The sequence below is a fragment of the Haliotis asinina genome, chromosome 12, assembly GCF_037392515.1.
Source record: "Haliotis asinina isolate JCU_RB_2024 chromosome 12, JCU_Hal_asi_v2, whole genome shotgun sequence".
Lineage (NCBI taxonomy): Eukaryota > Metazoa > Mollusca > Gastropoda > Lepetellida > Haliotidae > Haliotis > Haliotis asinina.
Genome location: NC_090291.1, coordinates 20,211,270 through 20,235,575, shown reverse-complemented (window position 1 = coordinate 20,235,575; position 24,306 = coordinate 20,211,270). Strand labels below are relative to the sequence as shown.

The 24,306-nt window shown below is 38.2% G+C and overlaps 2 protein-coding genes across 3 annotated transcripts in view; both read left to right on the top strand.

The window, feature by feature from the left end:
* LOC137257364 (E3 ubiquitin-protein ligase Su(dx)-like) overlaps positions 1-23,531 on the top strand; it is a 28,250-nt gene extending 4,719 nt beyond the window's left edge. Inside the window, exons 2-20 of the mRNA XM_067794691.1 lie at positions 1,134-1,213; positions 2,372-2,519; positions 4,247-4,371; positions 4,715-4,837; positions 5,129-5,377; positions 5,617-5,785; positions 6,256-6,351; positions 6,601-6,824; positions 7,171-7,255; positions 7,458-7,586; positions 12,146-12,299; positions 12,452-12,540; positions 12,694-12,853; positions 13,340-13,473; positions 13,938-14,078; positions 14,385-14,505; positions 17,574-17,678; positions 19,350-19,446; positions 20,190-23,531. Coding sequence (XP_067650792.1) covers positions 1,147-1,213; positions 2,372-2,519; positions 4,247-4,371; positions 4,715-4,837; positions 5,129-5,377; positions 5,617-5,785; positions 6,256-6,351; positions 6,601-6,824; positions 7,171-7,255; positions 7,458-7,586; positions 12,146-12,299; positions 12,452-12,540; positions 12,694-12,853; positions 13,340-13,473; positions 13,938-14,078; positions 14,385-14,505; positions 17,574-17,678; positions 19,350-19,446; positions 20,190-20,362 — 2,589 coding nt within the window. The 5' untranslated portion in view covers positions 1,134-1,146 and the 3' untranslated portion in view covers positions 20,363-23,531. The remainder of the gene's footprint in view (positions 1-1,133; positions 1,214-2,371; positions 2,520-4,246; positions 4,372-4,714; positions 4,838-5,128; positions 5,378-5,616; positions 5,786-6,255; positions 6,352-6,600; positions 6,825-7,170; positions 7,256-7,457; positions 7,587-12,145; positions 12,300-12,451; positions 12,541-12,693; positions 12,854-13,339; positions 13,474-13,937; positions 14,079-14,384; positions 14,506-17,573; positions 17,679-19,349; positions 19,447-20,189) is intronic.
* Positions 1-24,306, top strand: part of LOC137258001 (zinc finger CCHC domain-containing protein 2-like) — a 186,741-nt gene that overhangs the window by 48,822 nt on the left and 113,613 nt on the right. The window lies entirely within an intron of this gene.

Sequence of the window (24,306 nt, the reverse complement as noted above, 5' to 3'; positions counted from 1 at the left end):
TTACTATGGTTACATCATAGGAGAATCCTGATGATGACAGTGTTTGTGGATGAAATGTTACTACACACTGTACTCTCACTGAAACAGCCCGGATAAGTCTGTATGGACCAGATGAAGTGGTGTTTGTCAAGTAACTAAAATAATAAATTACTGGATCTGATATGTTTTCATTTACTTTGTTTGGCGTTAAATAGGATGTAGATGTGTGATAAATATTGTAATTGTCTAATTCTTTTTATTTCAAATAAAGCAGTAGACTACCAGGTTAATCTGAATATTTGTAAGGCCGATCACTAACTGGGTTAACAGATATCATTACTATTTTATGCTTCAAGTTAGTGTCTATGTGTAGAGTAATTTATACATAATGTTAATGCCATTCATTGTTTTACTGCTCAGTGTGAGAAACACGTAACACTTGACTGACATAAGTGATATGGCAATAGCTGTCTCCTGAGGAAGTTCAAGGAGGTGCAGTAAGTCCCGGTCACTGTCACATGATCATGTTCACGTCACGTTCAGCTTTGCCTCAGAGATAACATCAAAGTGTAAACACAGTGACTAGTGAATGATGAATAGTCATGTCTGTATTCACTGTCACAAGTTTGGAGTCACAATCTTTTATGCTTACTGACCCGAATTAGATTGTTTCTGTAGATTTGTTGTGAATGAATGGGCTTTAGGTAACTGTATACTAAATGGGAAAAAATGTGACCCAGGCTTTGGACAACAGTAATGTCACAGGTTGTTTATCATGTCTCACCTTACTTAATGTGTTTTGTGAAAGGGGCAATGTATACGTGCCAGGGGCAGACACTACTTTATGTAAAAGGAGGGTGCACAGTTCATTTTCACCCACTTTCCAGCGAGTTGCCATTGTCATTTAATATATTTTTATTAAATTTTAATGGGGTGTGCACCCCTGCACCCCCATTCAGGATCTGCCGATGCATGTGAGCATGGTTCTATACAAATAATTTCTTTTCTTTTGAAAAAAGGAAATATATTGATTAAACAGGTACTTTTTTTCAAATCATAGTCAGTTCCCTCCTGTTTGAATGTTTTGAAGTTTAAAAAGTTAAGAATGTAATTTGCAGCAGCCAAATGTCAGTGTATGTATCTCTGTTGTGTAGCTATGCACTTTTGATGATGGGAGAAGCGGCCGGTGCTGCAGCCTCAAGTACACCCCAGTTGTCTCAGCTTCAGGTTACCAGTAAGTTGTTTTCACACTTATTGCTGGCTTATCCTAGTCTCAGTCCTTCCTGTACTTCTATGTTCTTTCTTGAGTCTGACATGATTATGTCCTGATATTGCCATCAGGTTTTGTCAACTCTTTAACTCTGCAGAGGCTTATAAGATATGTGTGTGATTTCCTCAAAACACCCATGTCATTTGCCTATTGTATGTCAGCTTTTTAGTTTGCATGATCAGAGTTATATGTACTCAAAATTGTGAGTATGTCTGAAGATATTTTGTGTGCACCATAATTTTTTCAGAAAGTACAAGTTGATCAGAAGCAGTGACTGGTTGTTAGGTAGCTAGTTGTATTTTTTTTTGTTGGCTCTCTATTGTAACTAGTGAAGGCTGAAGTTAACACACTGTTAGAATAATCAGAATGGGATGTAAACGTAAATATTGTGTAATGTGAAGTAATTTTTCAGGCAAGTTGTAATGGGAATGTCGTACTAAATAAATGTTTTTTCAGTGTGTTACCAACAAAAGTGTCGGATAAAGCCGATTGTTGGATAAACAGTGGTTGGATTAATGGGAGTTGACTCATGAGTGTGTTTAGATCTTGTAAAAAGTTGTATACATGGTGTAAATTTGAAACACGTGATATTTTATCGCCAGTTTGTGTAATATTTCTTAGCATTTGCCCTCAATGTAGCTTTAAAACTTTGGCCGCAGGAGCTGATTAACCTGCACCAAAGCAGCCTTTTCAGATCAGAAATCAATACCTGATTGTTCTGTACAGAAATAGACTATGAAGAGCAAAGTGACTTTGTTGTCCTTGTAACTTTTCTCTTTTTAGTTTTAGTTAAATTGTTTCATTATGTTCATTTATGTCATGAATTTGGAAAAAACAAATGTAATTAATTACCATAGAGGTGAGAATGTGACTCAGTAAACAGGTTGAAGGAAACAATAGTCCAATCAGATGTTTCATACTGCTTTCTAGTCCCTTGTTATTTGTTATAGAAGATTTCATTAGTGTTTTTCTGTCTAGAATATCAACACTTTGAGGTAAAGTCCAATTAAAAGTCTCTTCATTTGTACTCTGATAAAATCCTCGGGTTGAGCTTGTGGTTTGGGATGTGAAGCACTTACTTCCTGCTCTATATGGTTCAACATTGAGGTGGATGTGTTTCAGTTGTTTCTGCCAAACTGAATGGTAGTGGGGGTGTATTTTCATCCAAGCCAGACCCCTACCTGGAGCTCAGTGTTGATGGCCAGCCTCCAAAGAGAACTGATGTCTCTAAGAAAACAACAACTCCAAAATGGGATGAACACTTCACTGTGTAAGTTGACAGTCATCTTTTGTTCTGTTCTGTTCTGACAGTTGGGATTAGTTTGGATGGGTATTTGTCTATTTAAAAAGTATTAAATCAAGATAAAAATTCCTCACATCATTTTTTACTTTTTAACTCATGATGATGTGGGTATTGAAGTCACATGACCATGGTGACAAATCTGACATGATAGTTGTGGTTTGCATATACAGTCGTACCCCGTTTATCGGAACCTCAGAAATCTAGAAAACTCGCCTTCCTTATGAAAATTCCTTAAAACAAATTCACAACGTTGTAAAATTACTCCCCTATCCGGACAATCCGGTTTTCGTAACCATACGGTCATTTTCACGTACAAAACACTAAATAATGTGCATTTTTTGTCTCGTATATCCGGATGGTTGAGCACCTGTATGTTTACACATGCTATTACCAAGGGCCTCGTGCGACGCAAAAGAGAAGTAGGCAGTCTTTGAAGCGTGAGAAGATTAACTACCTCTGAGTAGCAAGGTGACACTGAGTTAAATTTCAATTTGTGGGTCACTATAATTAATTAATCCGGATGATAAAGCAAGCCTGGACAGCTGTGAGCGAAAAGACAATTGCTAACTGCTAACTGGATATTATCCAATCAAATGAGGACCCACAAGAAGACATGTCCTTGTCGGACCTTCGCGATGTACTAAGATCCTGTGCACAAGTTGCAACTGTGACTGTTACTGCCGATGTTCTTGTGAATGTCGACAGTGATGAACTGACCTGCGAAAGTCCTCTTGCTTTTCTATGCAGCCAGTGCAAAAGGCTATGATTGATTTCTTCAAGCGAGCATAACTGCATGAACAGTTATGAGACATTGTATGCACTGATATTTGTTTATGTGTAATCAATAAAGACAATGTCTGATGCCTACTATGTTCATTTCTTTGTATGTCTCTTTGTACATATGGCCCGTGATTCAGATACCCGAAAATTCGCTAATCTGGACAATTTCAATAAAAGCACAAGTGTTTGGATAAAGGGGGCTCTGTATACTGCTCAAAAGAGTTAAGAACCTCGTGAACTTTGCTTGAGTGGTGTGTTTATGCCCTCTCTGCATATTTAAGCCATAGGGTGAACCTTTTTTAAACATACTTTGAAATGCTTTTCAAGGTGACTTGTAGTTTTCTTCTTTCATTGCTGTTTCACGTATGTCCCATATTACAGAACAATATCCATGCATGTCAAAATTGCATTAAACCAAACTTTCTGCTTTATTTCATACATGATGACTACTTTCCGCAAGTAAACAGAGATCTTTAGGCTTAGTAATTACTATCATTACACACTCTTTGGTATTTAAATATGTTCATGCAAATTTACATGCAAGTCACAATTAACTGTGTTGTGATGATTTGTGGTGCTTATTTTACATAGTTTTCTATTTAATTTTCAATCATAATTTCAGACTGAATTGTGAAAGGCAAGTCAATACTGTAGTTTTCAGTTGTATTTGAATTTGTGTTCAGCAGTTAGCTACTGGATGTTTTTTTTTTGTTGTAAAATATGGTGATTTTCAGGGCACATCCTTCAATGTGATGTACAGCTTTGTATACTTGTTCCCAACAACAATGGGACTTCAAATGTCCAAGTGTAGCAGCCCATTTCTGGTGTAAAAACAGCATAAAGCCCAACTCACTCCAAGAGTAGCTTTGTGTTTTAATTTGAGCTTACATCAAGAAGAGTTGTTTGTTTTGCAGACTTGTTACTCCATACTCTAAGCTGGACTTTAGGGTACTGAGCCAAAACAGCATACGTACAGACACTCTGCTTGGTCAGACTGTCCTGGATCTCCACGCCTTACTGGATGAGAACCATGGAAAGTGTGAGTGGAGGCATTTAATTAAAATTTCTAAGAATGTAGCAGGTTCATGCTTTTCCACGGAATAGTGGATGTAATTTTATTTTGAGAGTTTTGTAAAGGACATGATGTTGTGACAGTGACTTTCATCCTCAGTGTTGAAATTTAAACATATAAGCCTTAATCAGTAAATAGAATTTGGGTTCATTTCATGGGTGAGATATTTAGAGCTTCACAACCAGGTGCATGCTTTAGTGGTTTATACATTATTTCATTTTAGTTTGAAGGGCTGGGTACAAGTTAGAGTGCCCATAAATATCTTTGAATGCTTCTTTACAACTAATACACCTAATGAATTGTATTTCAGTCAATGAATTGCGGAAGGTGTTTGAATTGAAGTTAGAGGGGAAAGGGAAAGTTGGTGACACGACTGTTGTGTTTAATGGTATGGAAGTGAACATGAAGAACTTTCCAAAGAAGAGTACTGCCGGTGGGTATCATGATTGCAGATATTTGCAGAAATGTGTACCATGTAATGTGCCACGGCCATTGATCAACAATCTGTTTCGTTCTTTGGATATCATGTTGCCATTTAAGTGGAATGGTGCAGTACCTAATGCTAGAACAGTGTGAACTTTTTTTTCATGAGACTGCTGCTGGATCCAGACTCCATTATCTACAAACTGCCATGAGGTCAATGTTGTTTTCAAGAGTGAAACAGTTTCTTTTGCTTCCTTTCCTTGTTACAAAAGATTCATGTGATTGCTACTGATTTCTGTAGGGTCAAAAGTTCAGAATGGAAGTACATCCAGAACTAACCGCCACAGCAACCCAGAAGGAAGAACACCGAGCCGTATGCCTCGGAGCAACAGTTCCTCCAACCAGTCCAATGTAGCACGTGCTGCCCCTCCCCGCCCAGCTCTTCCCCCTGGGGGAAGCTCATCGGCACCAACTACGCCATCAGCAAATGCCACTACTCCTGTTGCCAGTACCCCACCAGCTGGGGCTGCAAACATGCCACCAGCAGTCGGTGAGGGATTTAGTTTGTCAGTCTCTTTGTACATTCGATTTGTTACATTGGATTATGTCAGACTTTAACTTTTCTTGACCTCCGCTGTTCTATAAATAGTTCATTTAGCAGAAACTTAATGCTCATGTAAACAAAAAAAAAAAACCCTTCTAAAATTTCACATTGTTTTGTATGAAGTCATAGTCAGCATTGTTCAGATATGAACCGCAGTGTATTTATCAAGAATGTATGTTGTGCAGTACCTGGCACGCCGACTGCCCATCAGAATGGTGCAGTGGTAGGAGCAGCAGGGACCCCCGGTGGGCCACCGCTGCCGGTACCAACTACTGGCACCACTGATGCTCCACCTGGCAACCCATCAGCAGCCGAAACAGCCATGAATGCAAACACTGAGCCTTTACCACCTGGGTGAGGAACACTTCTTTAAACACAATTGAAGTTTCATGTTTAGTTATAATTGCTCAATATCTGAAACAGCAATTATTTTTAGTTATGATTTAAAGAGTAATGTATTCAGTGAAAATGAATGGATGGATGAAAATGCAATACCCCTAAATTAATACCTCTCTGAAGTTAGTTATCCTCACTTTACAAATTACGTGTATAAAATCTGTTTCATTGTTTCATGTAACTTACTTTGTCATAGATTTTTGAGACTTTTTGTTTGATTTGAAATATGAATTGAGAAATCAATGTTTTGACTTCATTTGTACTTGTAATATTTTGACTGTGAAACAGGCATTTGTTGAAAACAACTGTCAGTCTGTGGTATAACTATGTCTATAGGTTTGGTGGTGTTTGGTTATATTCAGTTACCATGTAGACACCAGTTACCATGTCTACATTATAATAGAATTCATCTGTCTGGTTGTCTTTAGATGGGAGATGCGTCTTGATCAGCACAACCGCCCTTACTATGTTGACCACAACACTCGTACAACAACATGGGAGCGACCGCAGCCTTTACCACCAGGGTCAGTTTGACATTTATGATTTTTCACAAATTATTTCCTCTTCTCTATGTCTCTTTTAAAAATGATTTGGCAGCCCTGGTTTGTGTAGGTCCTTCTGTTTGAATTGTCCCAGAAATATTCATGAATATTCTATAAATATGCCTTAACCTCTGCTGTAGAACTTTCATTTCCCATTTTTTTTATATGGTCCTCTTCCTGTTTTAAACTTGGTTTTGTGCCACTCATGGTAAATTTGTTTGCTATTTGTAGTTGGGAGAGGCGAGTGGACAACAGAGGACGAGCATACTATGTTGATCACAACTCCAGGACAACATCATGGCAGCGTCCAAACACAGACATGGTACAGAACTGGCAGAATTGGCAGGAGTGGAGGAACAATCGTACATTCGAACAGCTTCAACGGCGCTTCTTGTTCCCACAGTTCACTCAGCAGGACACCAGTGATCCCCTAGGACCTCTGCCAGAAGGATGGGGTAAGCAATCCATACCTTTTATAAGTGGTAACCCTAACATATGTGACAGATCTGGCTTAGGGTGGTAAATTTTAGGTGTAATAACATTTGTGAAAGTATGATAGGTTACCAAGTACCTTCATTCTATTACCAAGAACTGAAGAGTGACCTTTTCAGCCTGTTACTTTTAAACAAGCAAGTGTTGCTGTTCCTGCAACAGCAAAGAATGTGTATGCTGCTTAGCAGCATGTTGTCTTGGTCATGCAATTTGTGGTAGAGGATTTATTTCGGGGAAATGAGGTTTTAGATAAATATGTGCTGATCACCAGTGCTAGAGAAAGCTTAATATTTTCCTCTTTTTATGCAGAGAAACGGGTTGATGCAAATGGTCGTGTGTACTTTGTTAATCACAAGAACAGGACAACGCAGTGGGAGGATCCAAGAACACAGGGGTAGGTTTTGATGTTCTACAGTTAACATTCAGTAGGATCTAAGATAGTCAAGGTCCAGTGTGAATAAGGCGTTATTCGCTCTGATTGTATAAAGACAATACACTCTCTTTGTAAAGATGGCTTTAAATCAGATTCTTGTGAAATGAAAGGTATGGTTATGATTTTTATGCAATAATATGGTATTTTATGCATATATTTGTAGCATAGTGCAAGAAGATCCTCTGCCTGAGGGCTGGGAGATGCGCTACACTGGTGAGGGTGTACGTTATTTCGTTGACCACAATACCAGAACAACTACATTCCAGGACCCCAGAGGAGGGCCATCCAAGGGGTGAGTTCAACAAGAAGATTATTACATACAAAAGGTTTCTGCAGTATGTGCTTATAAGATGCTACCATGGTATTCTCCTGAATAGAATTCCTTTCTTATTTTAAGTGGTTCAATTTAAGCCCTTGTTTGCTGGTTTTCAAAGTCACAACTGTCGAAATCAGTAATCAACAATGTTGGTATAAGCATGAACATATTATAAAAAAGCTGTAACACCCTGTGACCATGGTGGCATGGGAAACCAATAGTTGGCTTTGATTGAACATTTGTACATTTTAAGCTGTTCACTGGTCACGAGGGGCCAAAGGTAGACCACAAACATCAAGGGTACATCATCCCATGGGACCCAAGGGACCATTGATCAACACATTTATCTTGCCGAACACATCAATGTTCATTTTGAACTGTTTGAAGCATGGGTATTTGATCATACACTTCAGCCAACCTGTGTGTACTACCCTGAACTACTGAATGAGTTGCCATTGGCAACAGGGTCCATTAAAATGTACCTGGCTTGTTAATGGGGTGCATTGAAAGTAACAGAAGAGGGCTTAGCCAATCAGAAAACAACATTTATGTGTGAGGTAAGATAAAAGGTCTTATTATATGCCAAGGGTAGACCACAGTTGGCATTAATAAAAACTGGACCCTGACCAAACTGTATCTTTTACAAAACTAGACACCTTAGGGTTCCCAATTTACTCTACTGAACCAGAGTTAAAAATCATGAATATTTGGGGGATATTGGTTTGTGAAATTGTGTACTCAGTCTTCCACAATGGTTATACCCCATATACATCAACAAGAAAAAATTATCTTATTATCCCCCATCAACAAATTTGCAGGGATATAGGGATATATGTCCCCAAAAGAAATATATCCGTGCATCTGCAATACTTTGTCTGAAGTACATCTCCTAAACTATTCATGATAATGTAACCAAACTTGGTACACTTCTCAAGTATCATCCGTAGATATGTCTTTTTGGGGTTAGTTTCAGGTATAAATTTTATTTTTTGCGGTTTCCATGGAAACATGACTTAGGCTGTGACTATGAGGATGTCATCATTGTTCGGAGCACATCTCCTAAACTATACATGCTAGCTTCCTCAAACCTGTCATACATATCAAGCATGATCCGTAGATCTGCCTTTTGGGGTTTAGACTCAGATATGAATTTCATTTTGTTTTGGTTTCCATGGAAGTAATACCAGGTCTGTGACTTTCAAGATTTTATCCTGTTCAGGAAAATCTCCCATGCTTTAGCTTTATCAAACTTGGTACACATGTTCTACATGCTCACCATGATCCCTATATGTGCCTTTTGTGGTTTCTAGACAGCAAGTTTGAATTTGACTGAAATTTGTGGTTGTGCTCTTTTCTGGAGCACTGTTCACTAGTTCTTCACCAAACTTAGATAGGTCAGGTGGTGTAATGGTGCCTTTTGGTTGGTTTAGATATCTGAAAAAACATTGTTTGCATTTCCATGGCAACAAGTTTGACCATGACTAAATTTGGTGGTAGTGTTCTTTTCCAGAGCAGAACTTTATAGTTTACAATGCTCTCCTTCCACTCTGCTGCATGCTCACCAAAACATTGACATGCTATATTTATCTTAATTAGTAGACATATTCATGAAGAGTATTTTGCTGCATTGGGGGATATTGATGACTTTGTCTTCTTGTTCACATTGATATCACATCTAATCTGGTTAAACTGTCAATTTTGCAAGTTATGACCCTAGTTTATGATGATAAGTCAGCATAAATCATCAATGATCCACAACAAACGTAGCTCAGTGCTTTTCCCCTCATTTTGTTTACAGCATGCACAACAAATACACGATTTTCCAAAGTTAATTCTTCATTTTTGCACCAAACAGACATAAGATTGAATGAATTAGTAAAGATGTTTGGTGGGATTTGTCTTTTGAATAATTCATTCAATGTGAAATTACAGGTAACAGACTCTTTTATACATACGTAAATAAATACTGTTTTCCTTGGATACTCTTACCTCTGTGTGCAAGCAGTAATTGACAGCCAGGTGGACTTCATTTTGTGCAGCAGTTCATGCGTTTCTTCCTGTTAGCAGTACTTTGTTATTTTGATGTTTGCATATAACGTGATAAGATACCTTGTGCCTCTGTTCGTAAGCTTAACAGATCTACCTGATTCCATATTCTTTTCCTTAAAAGAATAGGATGTTTTTACCCTTTTTCAGTATTAATGTTAATATCTTTTGAAACATGTTTATACATGGTGGCTATATTCAATGTTTATTGGCTTGATATTTGATACATTGTGCAGACATGATCTGTGCTGCATGTTTGCTGTAAGGTGATAAGATTAAGAGATATCTCCTTTTGTGTTTAGATAAAAGCATTGTTGCAAACACCTTTAAACACCCTGAGTCAATACACACCTTGGCCACCTGGCTTTATATACATCCTGCTTCATCTCTTTTGTCGCTTTTCAAATGCCCAACACTTATTATATTGAATATTTTAGTATCACTGTGTGCAATGTGCATCTCACCTTGAACAGGGGTAAGGGGGTGGCCCAGTGGTTAAAGGGTTTGCTCGTCATGCTGAAGACCCAGGGTTGATTTCCCCACATGGGTACAATGTGTGAAGCCCATTCTGGCGACCCCGCCTATGATATTGCTGGAATATTATAATACATTGTATTATAAAGCGGTGTAAAACCATGCTCGCTCGCTTGCTCGCTCACTCATGTCTGACAGTGATGTGAGTGGTAAAGAAGGTATTGGGAATTTTGTGTCTATATCACTGGATCATATTTGAATATACAGAATTTATCTAAAAAATACCTTTGGTGAGATTTTGTGTCTGTAGTTGTTACTTGTAATCATTTTGTTCTATCTAATATATACAGTTATATCTTGTAGTAAACCTTGACATTGGAAATGGGAAATCCATTCCTAATGCATACTGCATTTCAAAATTCAAAATGCAGTTCATATATAGAGCTAAAGACTAAATTGAAAAAGATATTTTGCTTTTTGTGTTGATCTGATAAAAGAACATTGGTTTAAGATATATTTTGAGGTTGTATGAAGTGTTCATATTATGTCAGCTGATAAGTCTGATCAGAGCTTATGTTCTTTCAGCCCACTGAGTAAACCATCCTCATTCACCATGCCCCTCATGGACCATGCCCCCTTACTGATCATGTCTCCACATTGACAATCACCCACCACCCTGATTGCACCCACCCCTATGTCCCTGCTGGTTGGAAAGTGTTTGCAGAGCAATGCATGCATAACATGTTCACACTGACCATGTCTCCCTATTGACCATCACCACCGAACAACCTACCCCACCACCCCATATACACCCACCCTGTGTGGATTCTATGACCCTGCTGGTTGAAAGGTGTTTACAGAGCAGTTCTTGCATAACATGTTCACATTGACCATGTCTCCACATTGACTGTCACCCGTCAAACAATCCTACCCCACCACCCCAAACACCCCTACCCCTCATGGATTCTATGTCCCTGCTGGTTGAAAGGTGTTTACAGAGCAGTACTTAATATCATGTTCACATTGACCATCACCACCTCATCATCAGACATACACCCAACACCCTATGGATTCCATGTCCTTGTTATTGTTTGGATTCCATGTCCTTGTTATTGAAAGGTGTTAGTAGAGCAATACTCATGTTCACATTGACCATCACCACCTCATCATCAGACATACACCCAACACCCTATGGATTCCATGTCCTTGTTATTGTTTGGATTCCATGTCCTTGTTATTGAAAGGTGTTAGTAGAGCAATACTCATGTTCACATTGACCATCACCACCTCATCATCAGACATACACCCAACACCCTATGGATTCCATGTCCTTGTTATTGTTTGGATTCCATGTCCTCGTTATTGAAAGGTGTTAGTAGAGCAATACTCATGTTCACATTGACCATCACCACCTCATCATCAGACATACACCCAACCCCTATGGATTCCATGTACTTGTTATTGAAAGGTGTTAGTAGAGCAATACTCATGTTCACATTGACCATCACCACCTCATCATCAGATATACACCCAACACCCTATGGATTCCATGTCCTTGTTATTGTTTGGATTCCATGTCCTTGTTATTGAAAGGTGTTAGTAGAGCAATACTCATGTTCACATTGACCATCACCACCTCATCATCAGACATAGTAGAGCAATACTCATGTTCACATTGACCATCACCACCTCATCATCAGACATACACCCAACCCCTATGGATTCCATGTCCTTGTTATCGTTTGGATTCCATGTCCTTGTTATTGAAAGGTGTTAGTAGAGCAATACTCATGTTCACATTGACCATCACCACCTCATCATCAGACATACACCCAACCCCTGTGGATTCCATGTACTTGTTATTGAAAGGTGTTAGTAGAGCAATACTCATGTTCACATTGACCATCACCACCTCATCATCAGACATACACCCAACCCCTATGGATTCCATGTACTTGTTATTGAAAGGTGTTAGTAGAGCAATACTCATGTTCATATTGATCATGTCTCCACAGACCCAAGGGTGCCTATGGTGTTCCGATCCAGTATGAGAGAAGTTTCCGCTGGAAGCTGGGTCAATTCCGATACCTCTGTCACTCCAACTCCCTCCCAGGACATGTCAAGATCACAGTGTCCAGGGACAACATGTTTGAGGACTCCTTTGCACAGGTAAAGCCATGCACCATGCCAATTGAGTCAGATTACTGTAAAAATGACCATGCTTCATGTAAAAAAAATTGGGTTGAAATTTGTCACTTTGATTAACGATAGTAGCATTTTTGGTTTCATGTGATATGCTGACACTTGAATGCATCTTACAGATCATGAGGTTACAACCTTATGATTTGAGGCGGAGGCTGTACATCATTTTCAAGGGAGAAGAGGGACTTGATTATGGTGGATTGGCCAGGTAATGATTTTCATTAGATTTTCTAATATTTTTTTGATAAATGCAGTCCCAAAGTATTTTCCTACTGATGCAAAACAAATCCCTTTGATTAAATCAGTTTCTTAAGCTATCATGTTTCTGATTGCTAAATTGAATTATATTATGACTTTGCAGAGAATGGTTCTTCCACCTGTCTCATGATGTTCTCAACCCTATGTATTGCCTCTTTGAGTATGCTAGCAACAGCAACTACTGTCTACAAATCAACCCAGCCTCCAGTGTCAACCCTGACCACCTGCTCTACTTCAGGTTTATTGGCAGGTTTATTGCTATGGTAAGTAAAGGGAGAATACATGGAGCATATCTAGATGGAACTACAGAGAAAGGTCATGACTATTTACCCTTCTTTGTCAAGGTTTCAGATACTTGTGAATAGCCATCAGAAATAACTCCCGCTTTGTGATACTCTTTGAGTGAGTGAGTGAGTGAGTTTGGTTTAATGCCACTTTTAGCAATGTTCCAGCAATATCACAGCAGGGACTGCAGAAATGGGTTTCAAACATTGTACCCATGTAGAGATTCTTGAATGGTCTTTGGTTTGTTGAATGCTCTCTTTGTTCAGTAGCTTCATGATATGACAATACACCTCTGTTCAGATGGTGCTATAGTCTTATAGGTCTTTTCCAATGGTTTTTGTATCAAGGGATGCCTGTACTTTTAGACATTATGAAATATTGTTGGAAGAACCACTTTACTTGATGGTTAATTTCAAACATGATGTTGAAACCATGAATGTGATGATATTGTTTGTGGCTTGTAGGCTCTTTATCATGGGAAGTTCATTGATAGTGGCTTTACCATGCCTTTCTACAAAAGAATGTTGAACAAGAAGCTCACAGTCAAAGATATTGAATCTGTAGATTCCGAGTTCTACACATCAATCCTTTGGATCAAGTAAGTGTGGCTATTAACTTTTCTTCTACCAAATCTCCAGTGTGAGGAATCTTAAAGTAAAGGTCCAAACTATTCTTGGACCATCCATGCAATAATGTTGGTTTTGAGAACTGTCAGAATATTTGTTGCATTAGGATACCATTTACTGAAGTATGGTTGTGATTAATTAAAACTTGCCATGCTAAGAGAGTTATTCCATCAACAGGACTGGTCCAGTGAAAATTGTTTTCACTTAATAAATGAAAGAGTGAATTACCCGTTGCACTGAAAATGGTATTCTACAGTCTTTTTATTCAGTTTCATGTCACTCTTGAATAATATTGTATTGTTTTGTGTTGATGTGTGATCTCATGATATGATAGTGGCAAGGTGCACCCAGTGCTATATAAATTGTTACACCTCTTCTGTTGTGTAATGATGTTATCCTTGGCAGGTCCATCTAACCTTGAACTGTGTTTTCACAGGGACAACAACATTGATGAATGTGGCCTAGAGCTGTACTTCCAGGCTGACTTCGAAGTCCTGGGTAAGATAGAACAGCATGATCTCAAGGAGGGTGGCGGAGACATCAAAGTAACAGAGGAAAACAAGGAAGAGTACATCAAGTAAGTATGGGCACAAAATATGGACTCTTCAGGCAAATTCCAGGAAACAAATTGTCATGGCCAATGTCATATCGTTGAACCAAACTTTGGGTTGAAGGTCATTATATCTGTCTTGTGAAGATATCAAGACTGAAATCTCATCTCTGGATTGGTATGTCATTTCTATGGAAATTTACTTGTCCAGATTGCAGAACAAAAAAGGGTTAATCTATTTTGATAAATTGTTTACTAGACTGAAATGCAAGAAAATCCATAAGATAATTCATGGTAACCTTATACTTGAATGAGATATATGATATACAACAGCTTGATGGTGAACTGGCGCTTCACTCGAGGAGTTGAGGAACAGAGCAAGGCATTCCTGGAGGGCTTCAACGAGGTGGTGCCTTTACAGTGGCTGCAGTACTTCGATGAGAGGGAACTGGAGGTCAGTGGTAGCATCAGGCATCAGCCACACAGCGGTAGTATCACAGTACATCTCACAAGCTGTAGCTCATCAGTAGTATACGGTACAGCCGACAAACCCAAGCTCATCAGTAGTATCACAGTACATTTCACAAGCCGTAGCTCATCAGTAGTATCAAAGTACATCTCACAAGTACATCTCACAAGCCGTAGCTCATCAGTAGTATCACAGTACATCTCACAAGCTGTAGCTCATCAGTAGTATCACAGTACATCTCACAAGCTGTAGCTCATTAGCAGTATCACAGTACATCTCACAAGCTGTAGCTCATCAGTAGTATACGGTACAGCCGACAAACCCAAGCTCATCAGTAGTATCACAGTACATTTCACAAGCCGTAGCTCATCAGTAGTATCAAAGTACATCTCACAAGTACATCTCACAAGCCGTAGCTCATTAGCAGTATCACAGTACATCTCACAAGCTGTAGCTCATCAGCAGTATCACAGTACATCTCACAAGCCGTAGCTCATTAGCAGTATCACAGTACATCTCTCAAGCCATAGCTCATTAGCAGTATCACAGTACATCTCACAAGCTGTAGCTCATCAGCAGTATCACAGTACATCTCACAAGCCGTAGCTCATTAGCAGTATCACAGTACATCTCACAAGCCGTAGCTCATTAGCAGTATCACAGTACATCTCACAAGCTGTAGCTCATCAGTAGTATCACAGTACATCTCACAAGCTGTAGCTCATTAGCAGTATCACAGTACATCTCACAAGCCGTAGCTCATTAGCAGTATCACAGTACATCTCACAAGCTGTAGCTCATCAGTAGTATCACAGTACATCTCACAAGCCATAGCTCATTAGCAGTATCACAGTACATCTCACAAGCTGTAGCTCATCAGTAGTATCACAGTACATCTCACAAGCTGTAGCTCATTAGCAGTATCACAGTACATCTCACAAGCTGTAGCTCATTAGCAGTATCACAGTACATCTCACAAGCTGTAGCTCATTAGCAGTATCACAGTACATCTCACAAGCTGTAGCTCATTAGCAGTATCACAGTACATCTCACAAGCTGTAGCTCATCAGTAGTATCACAGTACATCTCGCAAGCCATAGCTCATTAGCAGTATCACAGTACATCTCACAAGCCATAGCTCATCAGTAGTATCACAGTACATCTCACAAGCTGTAGCTTATTAGCAGTATCACAGTACATCTCACAAGCTGTAGCTCATTAGCAGTATCACAGTACATCTCACAAGCTGTAGCTCATCAGTAGTATCACAGTACATCTCACAAGCTGTAGCTCATTAGCAGTATCACAGTACATCTCACAAGCTGTAGCTCATTAGCAGTATCACAGTACATCTCACAAGCTGTAGCTCATCAGTAGTATCACAGTACATCTCACAAGCCATAGCTCATTAGCAGTATCACAGTACATCTCACAAGCTGTAGCTCATCAGTAGTATCACAGTACATCTCACAAGCTGTAGCTCATTAGCAGTATCACAGTACATCTCACAAGCTGTAGCTCATTAGCAGTATCACAGTACATCTCACAAGCTGTAGCTCATCAGTAGTATCACAGTACATCTCACAAGCTGTAGCTCATCAGTAGTATCACAGTACATCTCGCAAACCATAGCTCATTAGCAGTATCACAGTACATCTCACAAGCCATAGCTCATCAGTAGTATCACAGTACATCTCACAAGCTGTAGCTCATTAGCAGTATCACAGTACATCTCACAAGCTGTAGCTCATCAGTAGTATCACAGTACATCTCACAAGCTGTAGCTCATTAGCAGTATCACAGTACATCTCACAAGCTGTAGCTCATTAGCAGTATCACAGTACATCTCACAAGCTGTAGCTCATCAGTAGTATCACAGTACATCTCACAAGCCATAGCTCATTAGCAGTATCACAGTACATCTCACAAGCTGTAGCTCATCAGTAGTATCACAGTACATCTCACAAGCTGTAGCTCATTAGCAGTATCACAGTACATCTCACAAGCTGTAGCTCATTAGCAGTATCACAGTACATCTCACAAGCTGTAGCTCATCAGTAGTATCACAGTACATCTCACAAGCTGTAGCTCATCAGTAGTATCACAGTACATCTCACAAGCCATAGCTCATTAGCAGTATCACAGTACATCTCACAAGCCATAGCTCATCAGTAGTATCACAGTACATCTCACAAGCTGTAGCTCATTAGCAGTATCACAGTACATCTCACAAGCTGTAGCTCATTAGCAGTATCACAGTACATCTCACAAGCTGTAGCTCATCAGTAGTATCACAGTACATCTCACAAGCTGTAGCTCATTAGCAGTATCACAGTACATCTCACAAGCTGTAGCTCATTAGTAGTATCACAGTACATCTCACAAGCCATAGCTCATCAGTAGTATCACAGTACATCTCACAAGCCGTAGCTCATCAGTAGTATCACAGTACATTTCACAAGTACATCTCACAAGCTGTAGCTCATTAGCAGTATCACAGTACGTCTCACAAGCCGTAGCTCATGTGTAGTATCACAGTACATCTCACAAGCTGTAGCTTACCAATACTGTGACAGTATTGCGTGTTTGCACTAAATGCATATTTGTATCGCTAGTAAGAACTAACATAACAGGAGTACAACAGTATGGCTTCAGGTCACAAGGATTGCTAAGGTATTACAATACAACCTGAAAGCAGTATTGCAGCAACAAAACAACAGCAGCATCACAGTACTAGCAGAGCAGCATAATCTTCATACAGCTCACAGTCATTAGCACAACAGTTTGGCCTCTAAGCTGTTATGGTTACAGTGTGTAGAAGAATAGATAAAGTTCATGTAGGGAATGTAGTGTATAACACCTCCACACAGACAGCGGGGTAGGTAAATGATGTGTGTAAATAGAGTAGGTACAAATAGTGCTGCCCTCACAGTTGCTGGATACATGTGTGTTAAGTACACTTGACATCAGAACACCCATGCTTGGCATTCTTCTCTGTGTGTGACCAATGTGAAATTATGCCACCACAAACATGTACAACTTGTTTATTTCAGCTGATGCTGTGTGGTATGCAGGAGATAGATGTTGATGACTGGGAACGTAGTACCATTTACAGGCACTACCAGAGAAACAGCAAGCAGATTGTTTGGTTTTGGAAGGTAAACACAGATGATCACATGATATGTCCACCGTATACCCTTGAGTCAGATCCCTTGATATGCAGGGGGTCAACAATTTTTTTAAAAGCCACTTGCCAAAGAAAGGGCACTGACTTTAAGAAAGTAATTTGTCCTGACTAATTTTCCACATGCCCTGATTTTTATGACATAATCATGAGATGTAATTATGAAAAAATAAATCAACATGGTATTTGATGTTAACCCATTCAACACCGTAGGGTGTTAAACTGGCCCGGACATCATGAGTACCCTGACACTGTAGCCCGGTATACCGGTATAGTTGCATCAAAATGATATATAATTTTCAGAACCTAACTAACATACAATTCTTTTATCAACTCTATCACTTTTCACAATGTCTGAAAACACTTATCAAATTTCAAAGGACCATATGTTATGAGGATTAGAATTATAAACTATTTTTCGCAATGTTTTTGATAAAAACATAATTCTTGGATATATGCTTCGGCTAGGAGTCCACTTCAGAGTTGTGAAAGAGTAAAATAACAATGTTTCGAGATGATAATTAAACAAATTGATGAACCTGAAAAATAAAATCAGTGACAGTACTCATAGAAGGTGTCATATACATTATAACTTACTATTTCCATCTTTTTTGAGCGATTGTGTAATAAAATTCAAGCGACATATTGGCTGTCGTTGCCTCGAACATCATGCTCGGACATCATGCTTGGAATGTGAAACTACTGTTGGCAAGGGTACAGTGATCTTGTTGATGATCAGAGCTTTCAAATGACACCCGCCATCAAACGAATTGCCTCGGGTGATTCATATGAAGCTTTCAAAACGGAGGTGTTTTCCATTGTTGCATAACGTTACAGAGTGGAGAGCCACTGACTTCGGGAAATAGACGACCATACATATTATTTTAAAATCTTTTTATTATAATTTTCCTATCATGTGAAAATGAAAATATCAATAGAAAAAGGTAAGGGGATACGTTGACATGTTACAGGTGGAAAAAAATTGCTGCATGTTTTGCTCTGTTCGTGGTTTACCTGACTATTAGCTTATTTATGTTGTAGTTGTATCATTTGAATAATATAATAAAAACACATTCCAGATTCTTAAACAGTAGGATTATACCTTTCAAATGATGTATGACATGTAGTAGTAATAATGATTTATGAAATGATATTGATAAACATGGGCTTCATCTATAACCTCAGAGTCTCTGGGAACTCAGTGTCATGGCAGTAAATGTCTCTGGTTGACTGGTGTTGAATGAGTTAATGTTTAGTGGACTGTGTACTGAGAAGTGATAAATAGCAAAGAAAGATAATTCTACTTTCATTCACAATATCATTGTGACATTTAATAGCTACATTTTGAGCAGATATAGTAAGATACCATCATTTGATTGCCCAAATGAAAACAAACTTGTCCTGGGCATCAAGCAATGGGATTTTTTAACCCCTGATATGCCGACCATGTAGCCTTTAATCAGATACCTTGATATGTCCACTGTGTACCCTTGAGTCAGATCTCTTGACACACCCACCATGTATTCTTGGGTTAGACCCCTTGACATGTCCACTGTGTAACCTTGAGTGAGATCCCTTGATATGTCCACAGTTAGAACATGATCTTTGATTAGTGATTTCTGCGACTGTTCATTCTGTGTTCCAGTTTGTGCGTGAGATTGACAATGAGAAGAGGACACGTCTTCTTCAGTTTGTGACTGGGACCTGTAGACTGCCGGTTGGAGGATTTGCTGAACTCATGGGTAATTCTTTACTGCAGTAGCCATATTTTCACAGAGAATTTTTACTGATCATTACAGTTAGAAATGTTTTAACTATTCTCTTTCAGCCTCTCTATTAGATGTGTACAGTGATTGAGATTGGTCTCTCTCATCTGTTAAATTTCGAAATGACATTGTTTATTTACAATTTATGAAAAATCTTCCTACATGAAGCAGTTTGCCTCTGTTCGTTACTTTTGGCATCTGTTTGAAGTATTGGTAGCATCAAATTATTGTAGATGGATTTATTATGATAAAAACAAAAATAGAAAAAAAACAACTGCCTGGCATCAAAGCATCACTCTCTTAACTATTGTCAGTTTCTTTGTTCATACGCTGTGATATTGCTGGAATATTGCTAAAAGCGGCATAAAACTAAACTCACTCACTCTTTGTTCACAAAAGATTTTACCCCAGATATAGTAACATCTCTACAAGTTTACCCTTTACAAATAATGAAAGTCCCAGCTATGGATAGTACTCATTTCTTATGAAGCTGATAAGTCATGTTTTAAAAGTTCAGGATTTGTTATGTATTACCCTTTCAGTCTTCTGTGTGTCTGTTTCCAGTCATACACAAAGTGAGAGTGAAACTTTCAAGCTGTGATTCTGACACTTTGGATGATAATTACAAACAAGATATTGAGTTTAAATTTTCCAATTTTTCTGAATGATAGAGAAGTATTATCGCTTGAATGTAAATTTGGATATTATTATCATTTTAGGGAGCAATGGACCTCAGAGATTCTGTATAGAAAAGGTTGGCAAGGAGACATGGCTGCCAAGGAGTCACACGTGTTTCAACAGACTTGACCTCCCACCATACCGTAGCTACGAACAACTTGTAGAAAAACTCAACTATGCCATTGAAGAAACAGAAGGCTTTGGCCAAGAATAATGAATGGCATTTGATAGATGTCACATAGTATCTATGTACAAAGACAAACGTGCAGATAGTGAGAGACATCTGTAATCTGACGCTGACGTGACGGGGTGAAGATAGTCTGTATAGCACAGCTGGAACTTGTGATTTAACATTGGACCTGTACTGAAGATTGTATATACACTGAACTAATCAGTGGATGTATATAGAAGTGATTCTTGGAAACTCATGCCATTTCTTTGAGCATCTTTACCATTCAGCGATGGGTGCCATGGATACCTAGAAGAGTTTTTATACTCTGTGGAAGTTGCTGTTGTAAGGGTGAAGGGAGACAACTCTATGAGTTCACATCAAGAAAAGGTTAAGCTATTCATTATTCTGGTAGAATTTTATGATGTTGCCCAAGTTGTAAGCTATTCCTGAGTCTTGCTTGAGTTTGCTAAGTGAGTTTATGAGAATATTTTATATTGTATCTATATTATACAATGTGACCTAAATGGTTTGTGTTAGCTACCTTTCAGAAAATGTTATTAATTTATTATGTAAATATTACTAACAGAAGCGGACGTTGTGGATAGCTTGCATCAAGTCCATACTAATATGCAGAACTGAGGATGTAAACTACTAGGATGTAACTTATTGCAGTCAGCAAACATGGAATTTGTAGACCACCTTCAGTATGATTGACGAGTTCAACTTTTGGCTTGGCATCAGATGTCACTTGGTGAAGAGAGTCATGAATATGACTGTCGGGAAACCAGAGATGACTGAAATCTGTTGTATGTTTTCTTACTATTTATTTCTTAAATTTAATTAATTTTTTTTGGTTTTTGTTATGTTCAGTTAGTATGACGATTGTTGGTTTCGTATTTCTGTATTTGTATATTATAATTTGGAGAAAGCGTCCCTTTGATTTTGGGAACAAAATATTCATATTGTGATTGGTATCATGCCTTTTGTGTGGCAGTGATGCTTTTCCAGGTACAGAAAGCAGAATGGACACAGATTTTGGATTATATGTTGAACACCAGAGCATTAAATATGCACAGTGGGGAACCAACTTTTTTCTGTTGGGTATATTTGTTGTTATTAATGCTTCTGATTTTACTGTGATGTATCCTGTTTATTTATTGTGATTTTATTGGTAATATTTTCAATTTTCCATCAATCATAATGGTGAATTCAGGGCTTTGAGAGAGAAATTAGCAAAATGCATTTTCTTATTGTGATGACATGCATGATATCTGCACTGTAGCCAGCTCTGAGTAACAACCAGTGTGTAATGATATCAACAAAGGATTACATATTACCTGCTTTCCCCTGTTTCCTCAGTTCAAAATGAGGTGTCTACGAAAGACATGCCTCATGCTAGAGTGACCTTCACCTTAGTACCAGTATGTACAGTCTTATATGTACTATAGCTTGTATACAGGATTGTATTGTATAAAAGTCAGATGTCTTTTTCTATATTTTTTATTGGTTCATGTATGTAACTACAATAACACTGGGTGTTTTGTTGCTCATGCAATAAACATGAATGCTAATCAGTTTTGTATGAAACGGTATAGAAGTAGGCCCTGGAATCTTCAGATTATACTCAGAATAATGTAACTTTTCTCTGCAGTCCAGATGTTTAGTAAATAACATTTGAACCTTATCAGTGTAAATAATTTTTGAAACAATCTAAATCAGAAGATTTACCAGTGCTGGTGTATTCACAGGGAACAATAAATTGAGTTTTCATGAATGTGTCACCCTGTCTTGCCAGTTGCGATATTGTATTGTAAATACATGCATGTCTGACATTGTCATATTATGAATGACAAGACCTATACCTGTTATACACTACAACACTAGTTACTATCTCATACTAAGTTTATTTTTCTCATTGCTATGAGGCATGGTGTTGCTATCTTCTGATGATATATACTGAAAGTCCTGTATGTGGTCATGTCTTGTCTTATAAGGTTGGAGTGGTAGAAAGGCATCACATCAGTGTTATGGAAAGTTGGGTGATAGTTACACATAGTAACTCTGGTTTGTCCTGATTCAGGTTTGTTAGCTATGGCTACCTTATCTTCTCATCTGTTTATTGCATAATATCAGTCTTTCTGTTTGTCATTATTGGCGGCTACATTAGTTCCAAAACAATTCACCCGTGTCTTCTGTAAAATTCATCCAGACTTCTACATTACTTATACAAATAATGAAATTGTTTAGAGGCTCTATATCAGCTTCTTCCTTGATCACATTTTGAGGGTGTGGTTGAACAAAGCAATCATAGTGCTAAGACAGTTGTAAGTCTGTGTTAAGGTATGGGAGTTACAATCACCTGAGTGCCAGGATAGCTTTGTTCAATGGCACCCTAGATGTGGTGAGGTTAGCAGGTTCATCCATAGTCGAAAGAGGTGGCAGACAGAAAAACTGACATTAAATAAAGAATTAATGAGTGGAGGTGATTAATGCAGCCAGCTAGGGTCTTGTTTGCCTTCTTACGTGATGAGCCTTATCACTTATATGAGGTCTTGAATGCTTGGTACTCAAATGTGATACTGCATAACAAACAACCAATGGATCTTATGTGACAAATGAAGACTTGACAACTTTCAAGACATCCTGTGAATGTCATATTGCTGGTTCAATGTGATACTTGGGTGATTAATCCATGCCAACTATGTACCAGTATGTCTTTAAGCAACTTGTTTTAACAGTAACTTGGCTATGTCATGGAGTGATCTGTGAATGTTCCTTCATTTAGCCAATAAATTCTAAACAAAGGTGTTTGGTAGAACTGATTTACGTTACATATCAACTACAGGACTTTGAATGAAATATGCTTGTGTTTTAAGACAACAGATGGCTTTTGTGAACTTGTTTGGTCCTTTATGTGTCTCCTGCAGTTCAACTTCAGGTATTGATAGTTTGAGCTGTTTGAGTAGTATATCTTGTGTCTGTCTTGGGAATGGTTGCAACTATATCTTCACTCACTTTAATAGCCTCTACAGTCTATGCATGTGATTCAATCAAGTCATGGTAATGTCGCACTTATCATTGTGTTCAAGGTTATTTGCCCATGTTATTTTCCTTATAGATCTTCCTTTGTGAAAATCAATACACTTTCTTCATACACTCATGCTTGTGTTTATACACTAAATCATATGTTGCAATAAACCAAAGACAAGTTTCCTTTGTTCCTGTGTCTGCACTATGATATTGGTGTATATTTCTCAAATGTCTTTCTTTGAACTGTATATTGGTCTACTTCACACTAGATGATACTGTGTTTTGATACACTGGGGTTAACTTTATTCATTCAGATTTTGGAGAAGATAAACTAATACTGAAGAAAAATTTGAGATTACCATGTTTTCAAAATAGCATTAGCAATGGTCATCCTTTCTTGTATGTTCAGGGAGCCATGATAACATTCGCATGTGTCTATGTAGTGCAGCAAGTTTTTGAACACATTTGTTTAGACCAAGACAACACTATTCTATGATAATTTTTTCGGTGTCCTGATCATGTAACCGACTGAAAATGTTTCATTTCTGTCATATCATATGGGTCTATTTTGCTCATATTTATAATATGATAATTTACTTGATACTAAAGCTGAATGCTGTTAAAATATGCTAGAGACTGGGATACAGTGAGACCAATATAAATGTCCTTGGGGTCCTGTGCCCTTATGTCAAAACAAGAAATTGATTTACATGTATGCCATTGACCTCTGCAAATTGTGTTTACAATCATCTATAAACTTATTAAAGCCAATTGCTTGTTTCATGGATGAAAGTACAGTAACTGATAAAGACAGAACTTAAAAAAATATCATATGATTGTACATGTGTTTTGGCTAATAGCAACTTGTCAGTTCCAGACCTAGTTTTGTAAAGCAGATAATTAGCTGTCATTTTTTAAACATTTTCAGTTTAATTTAATATGATTCATTTTTGGCT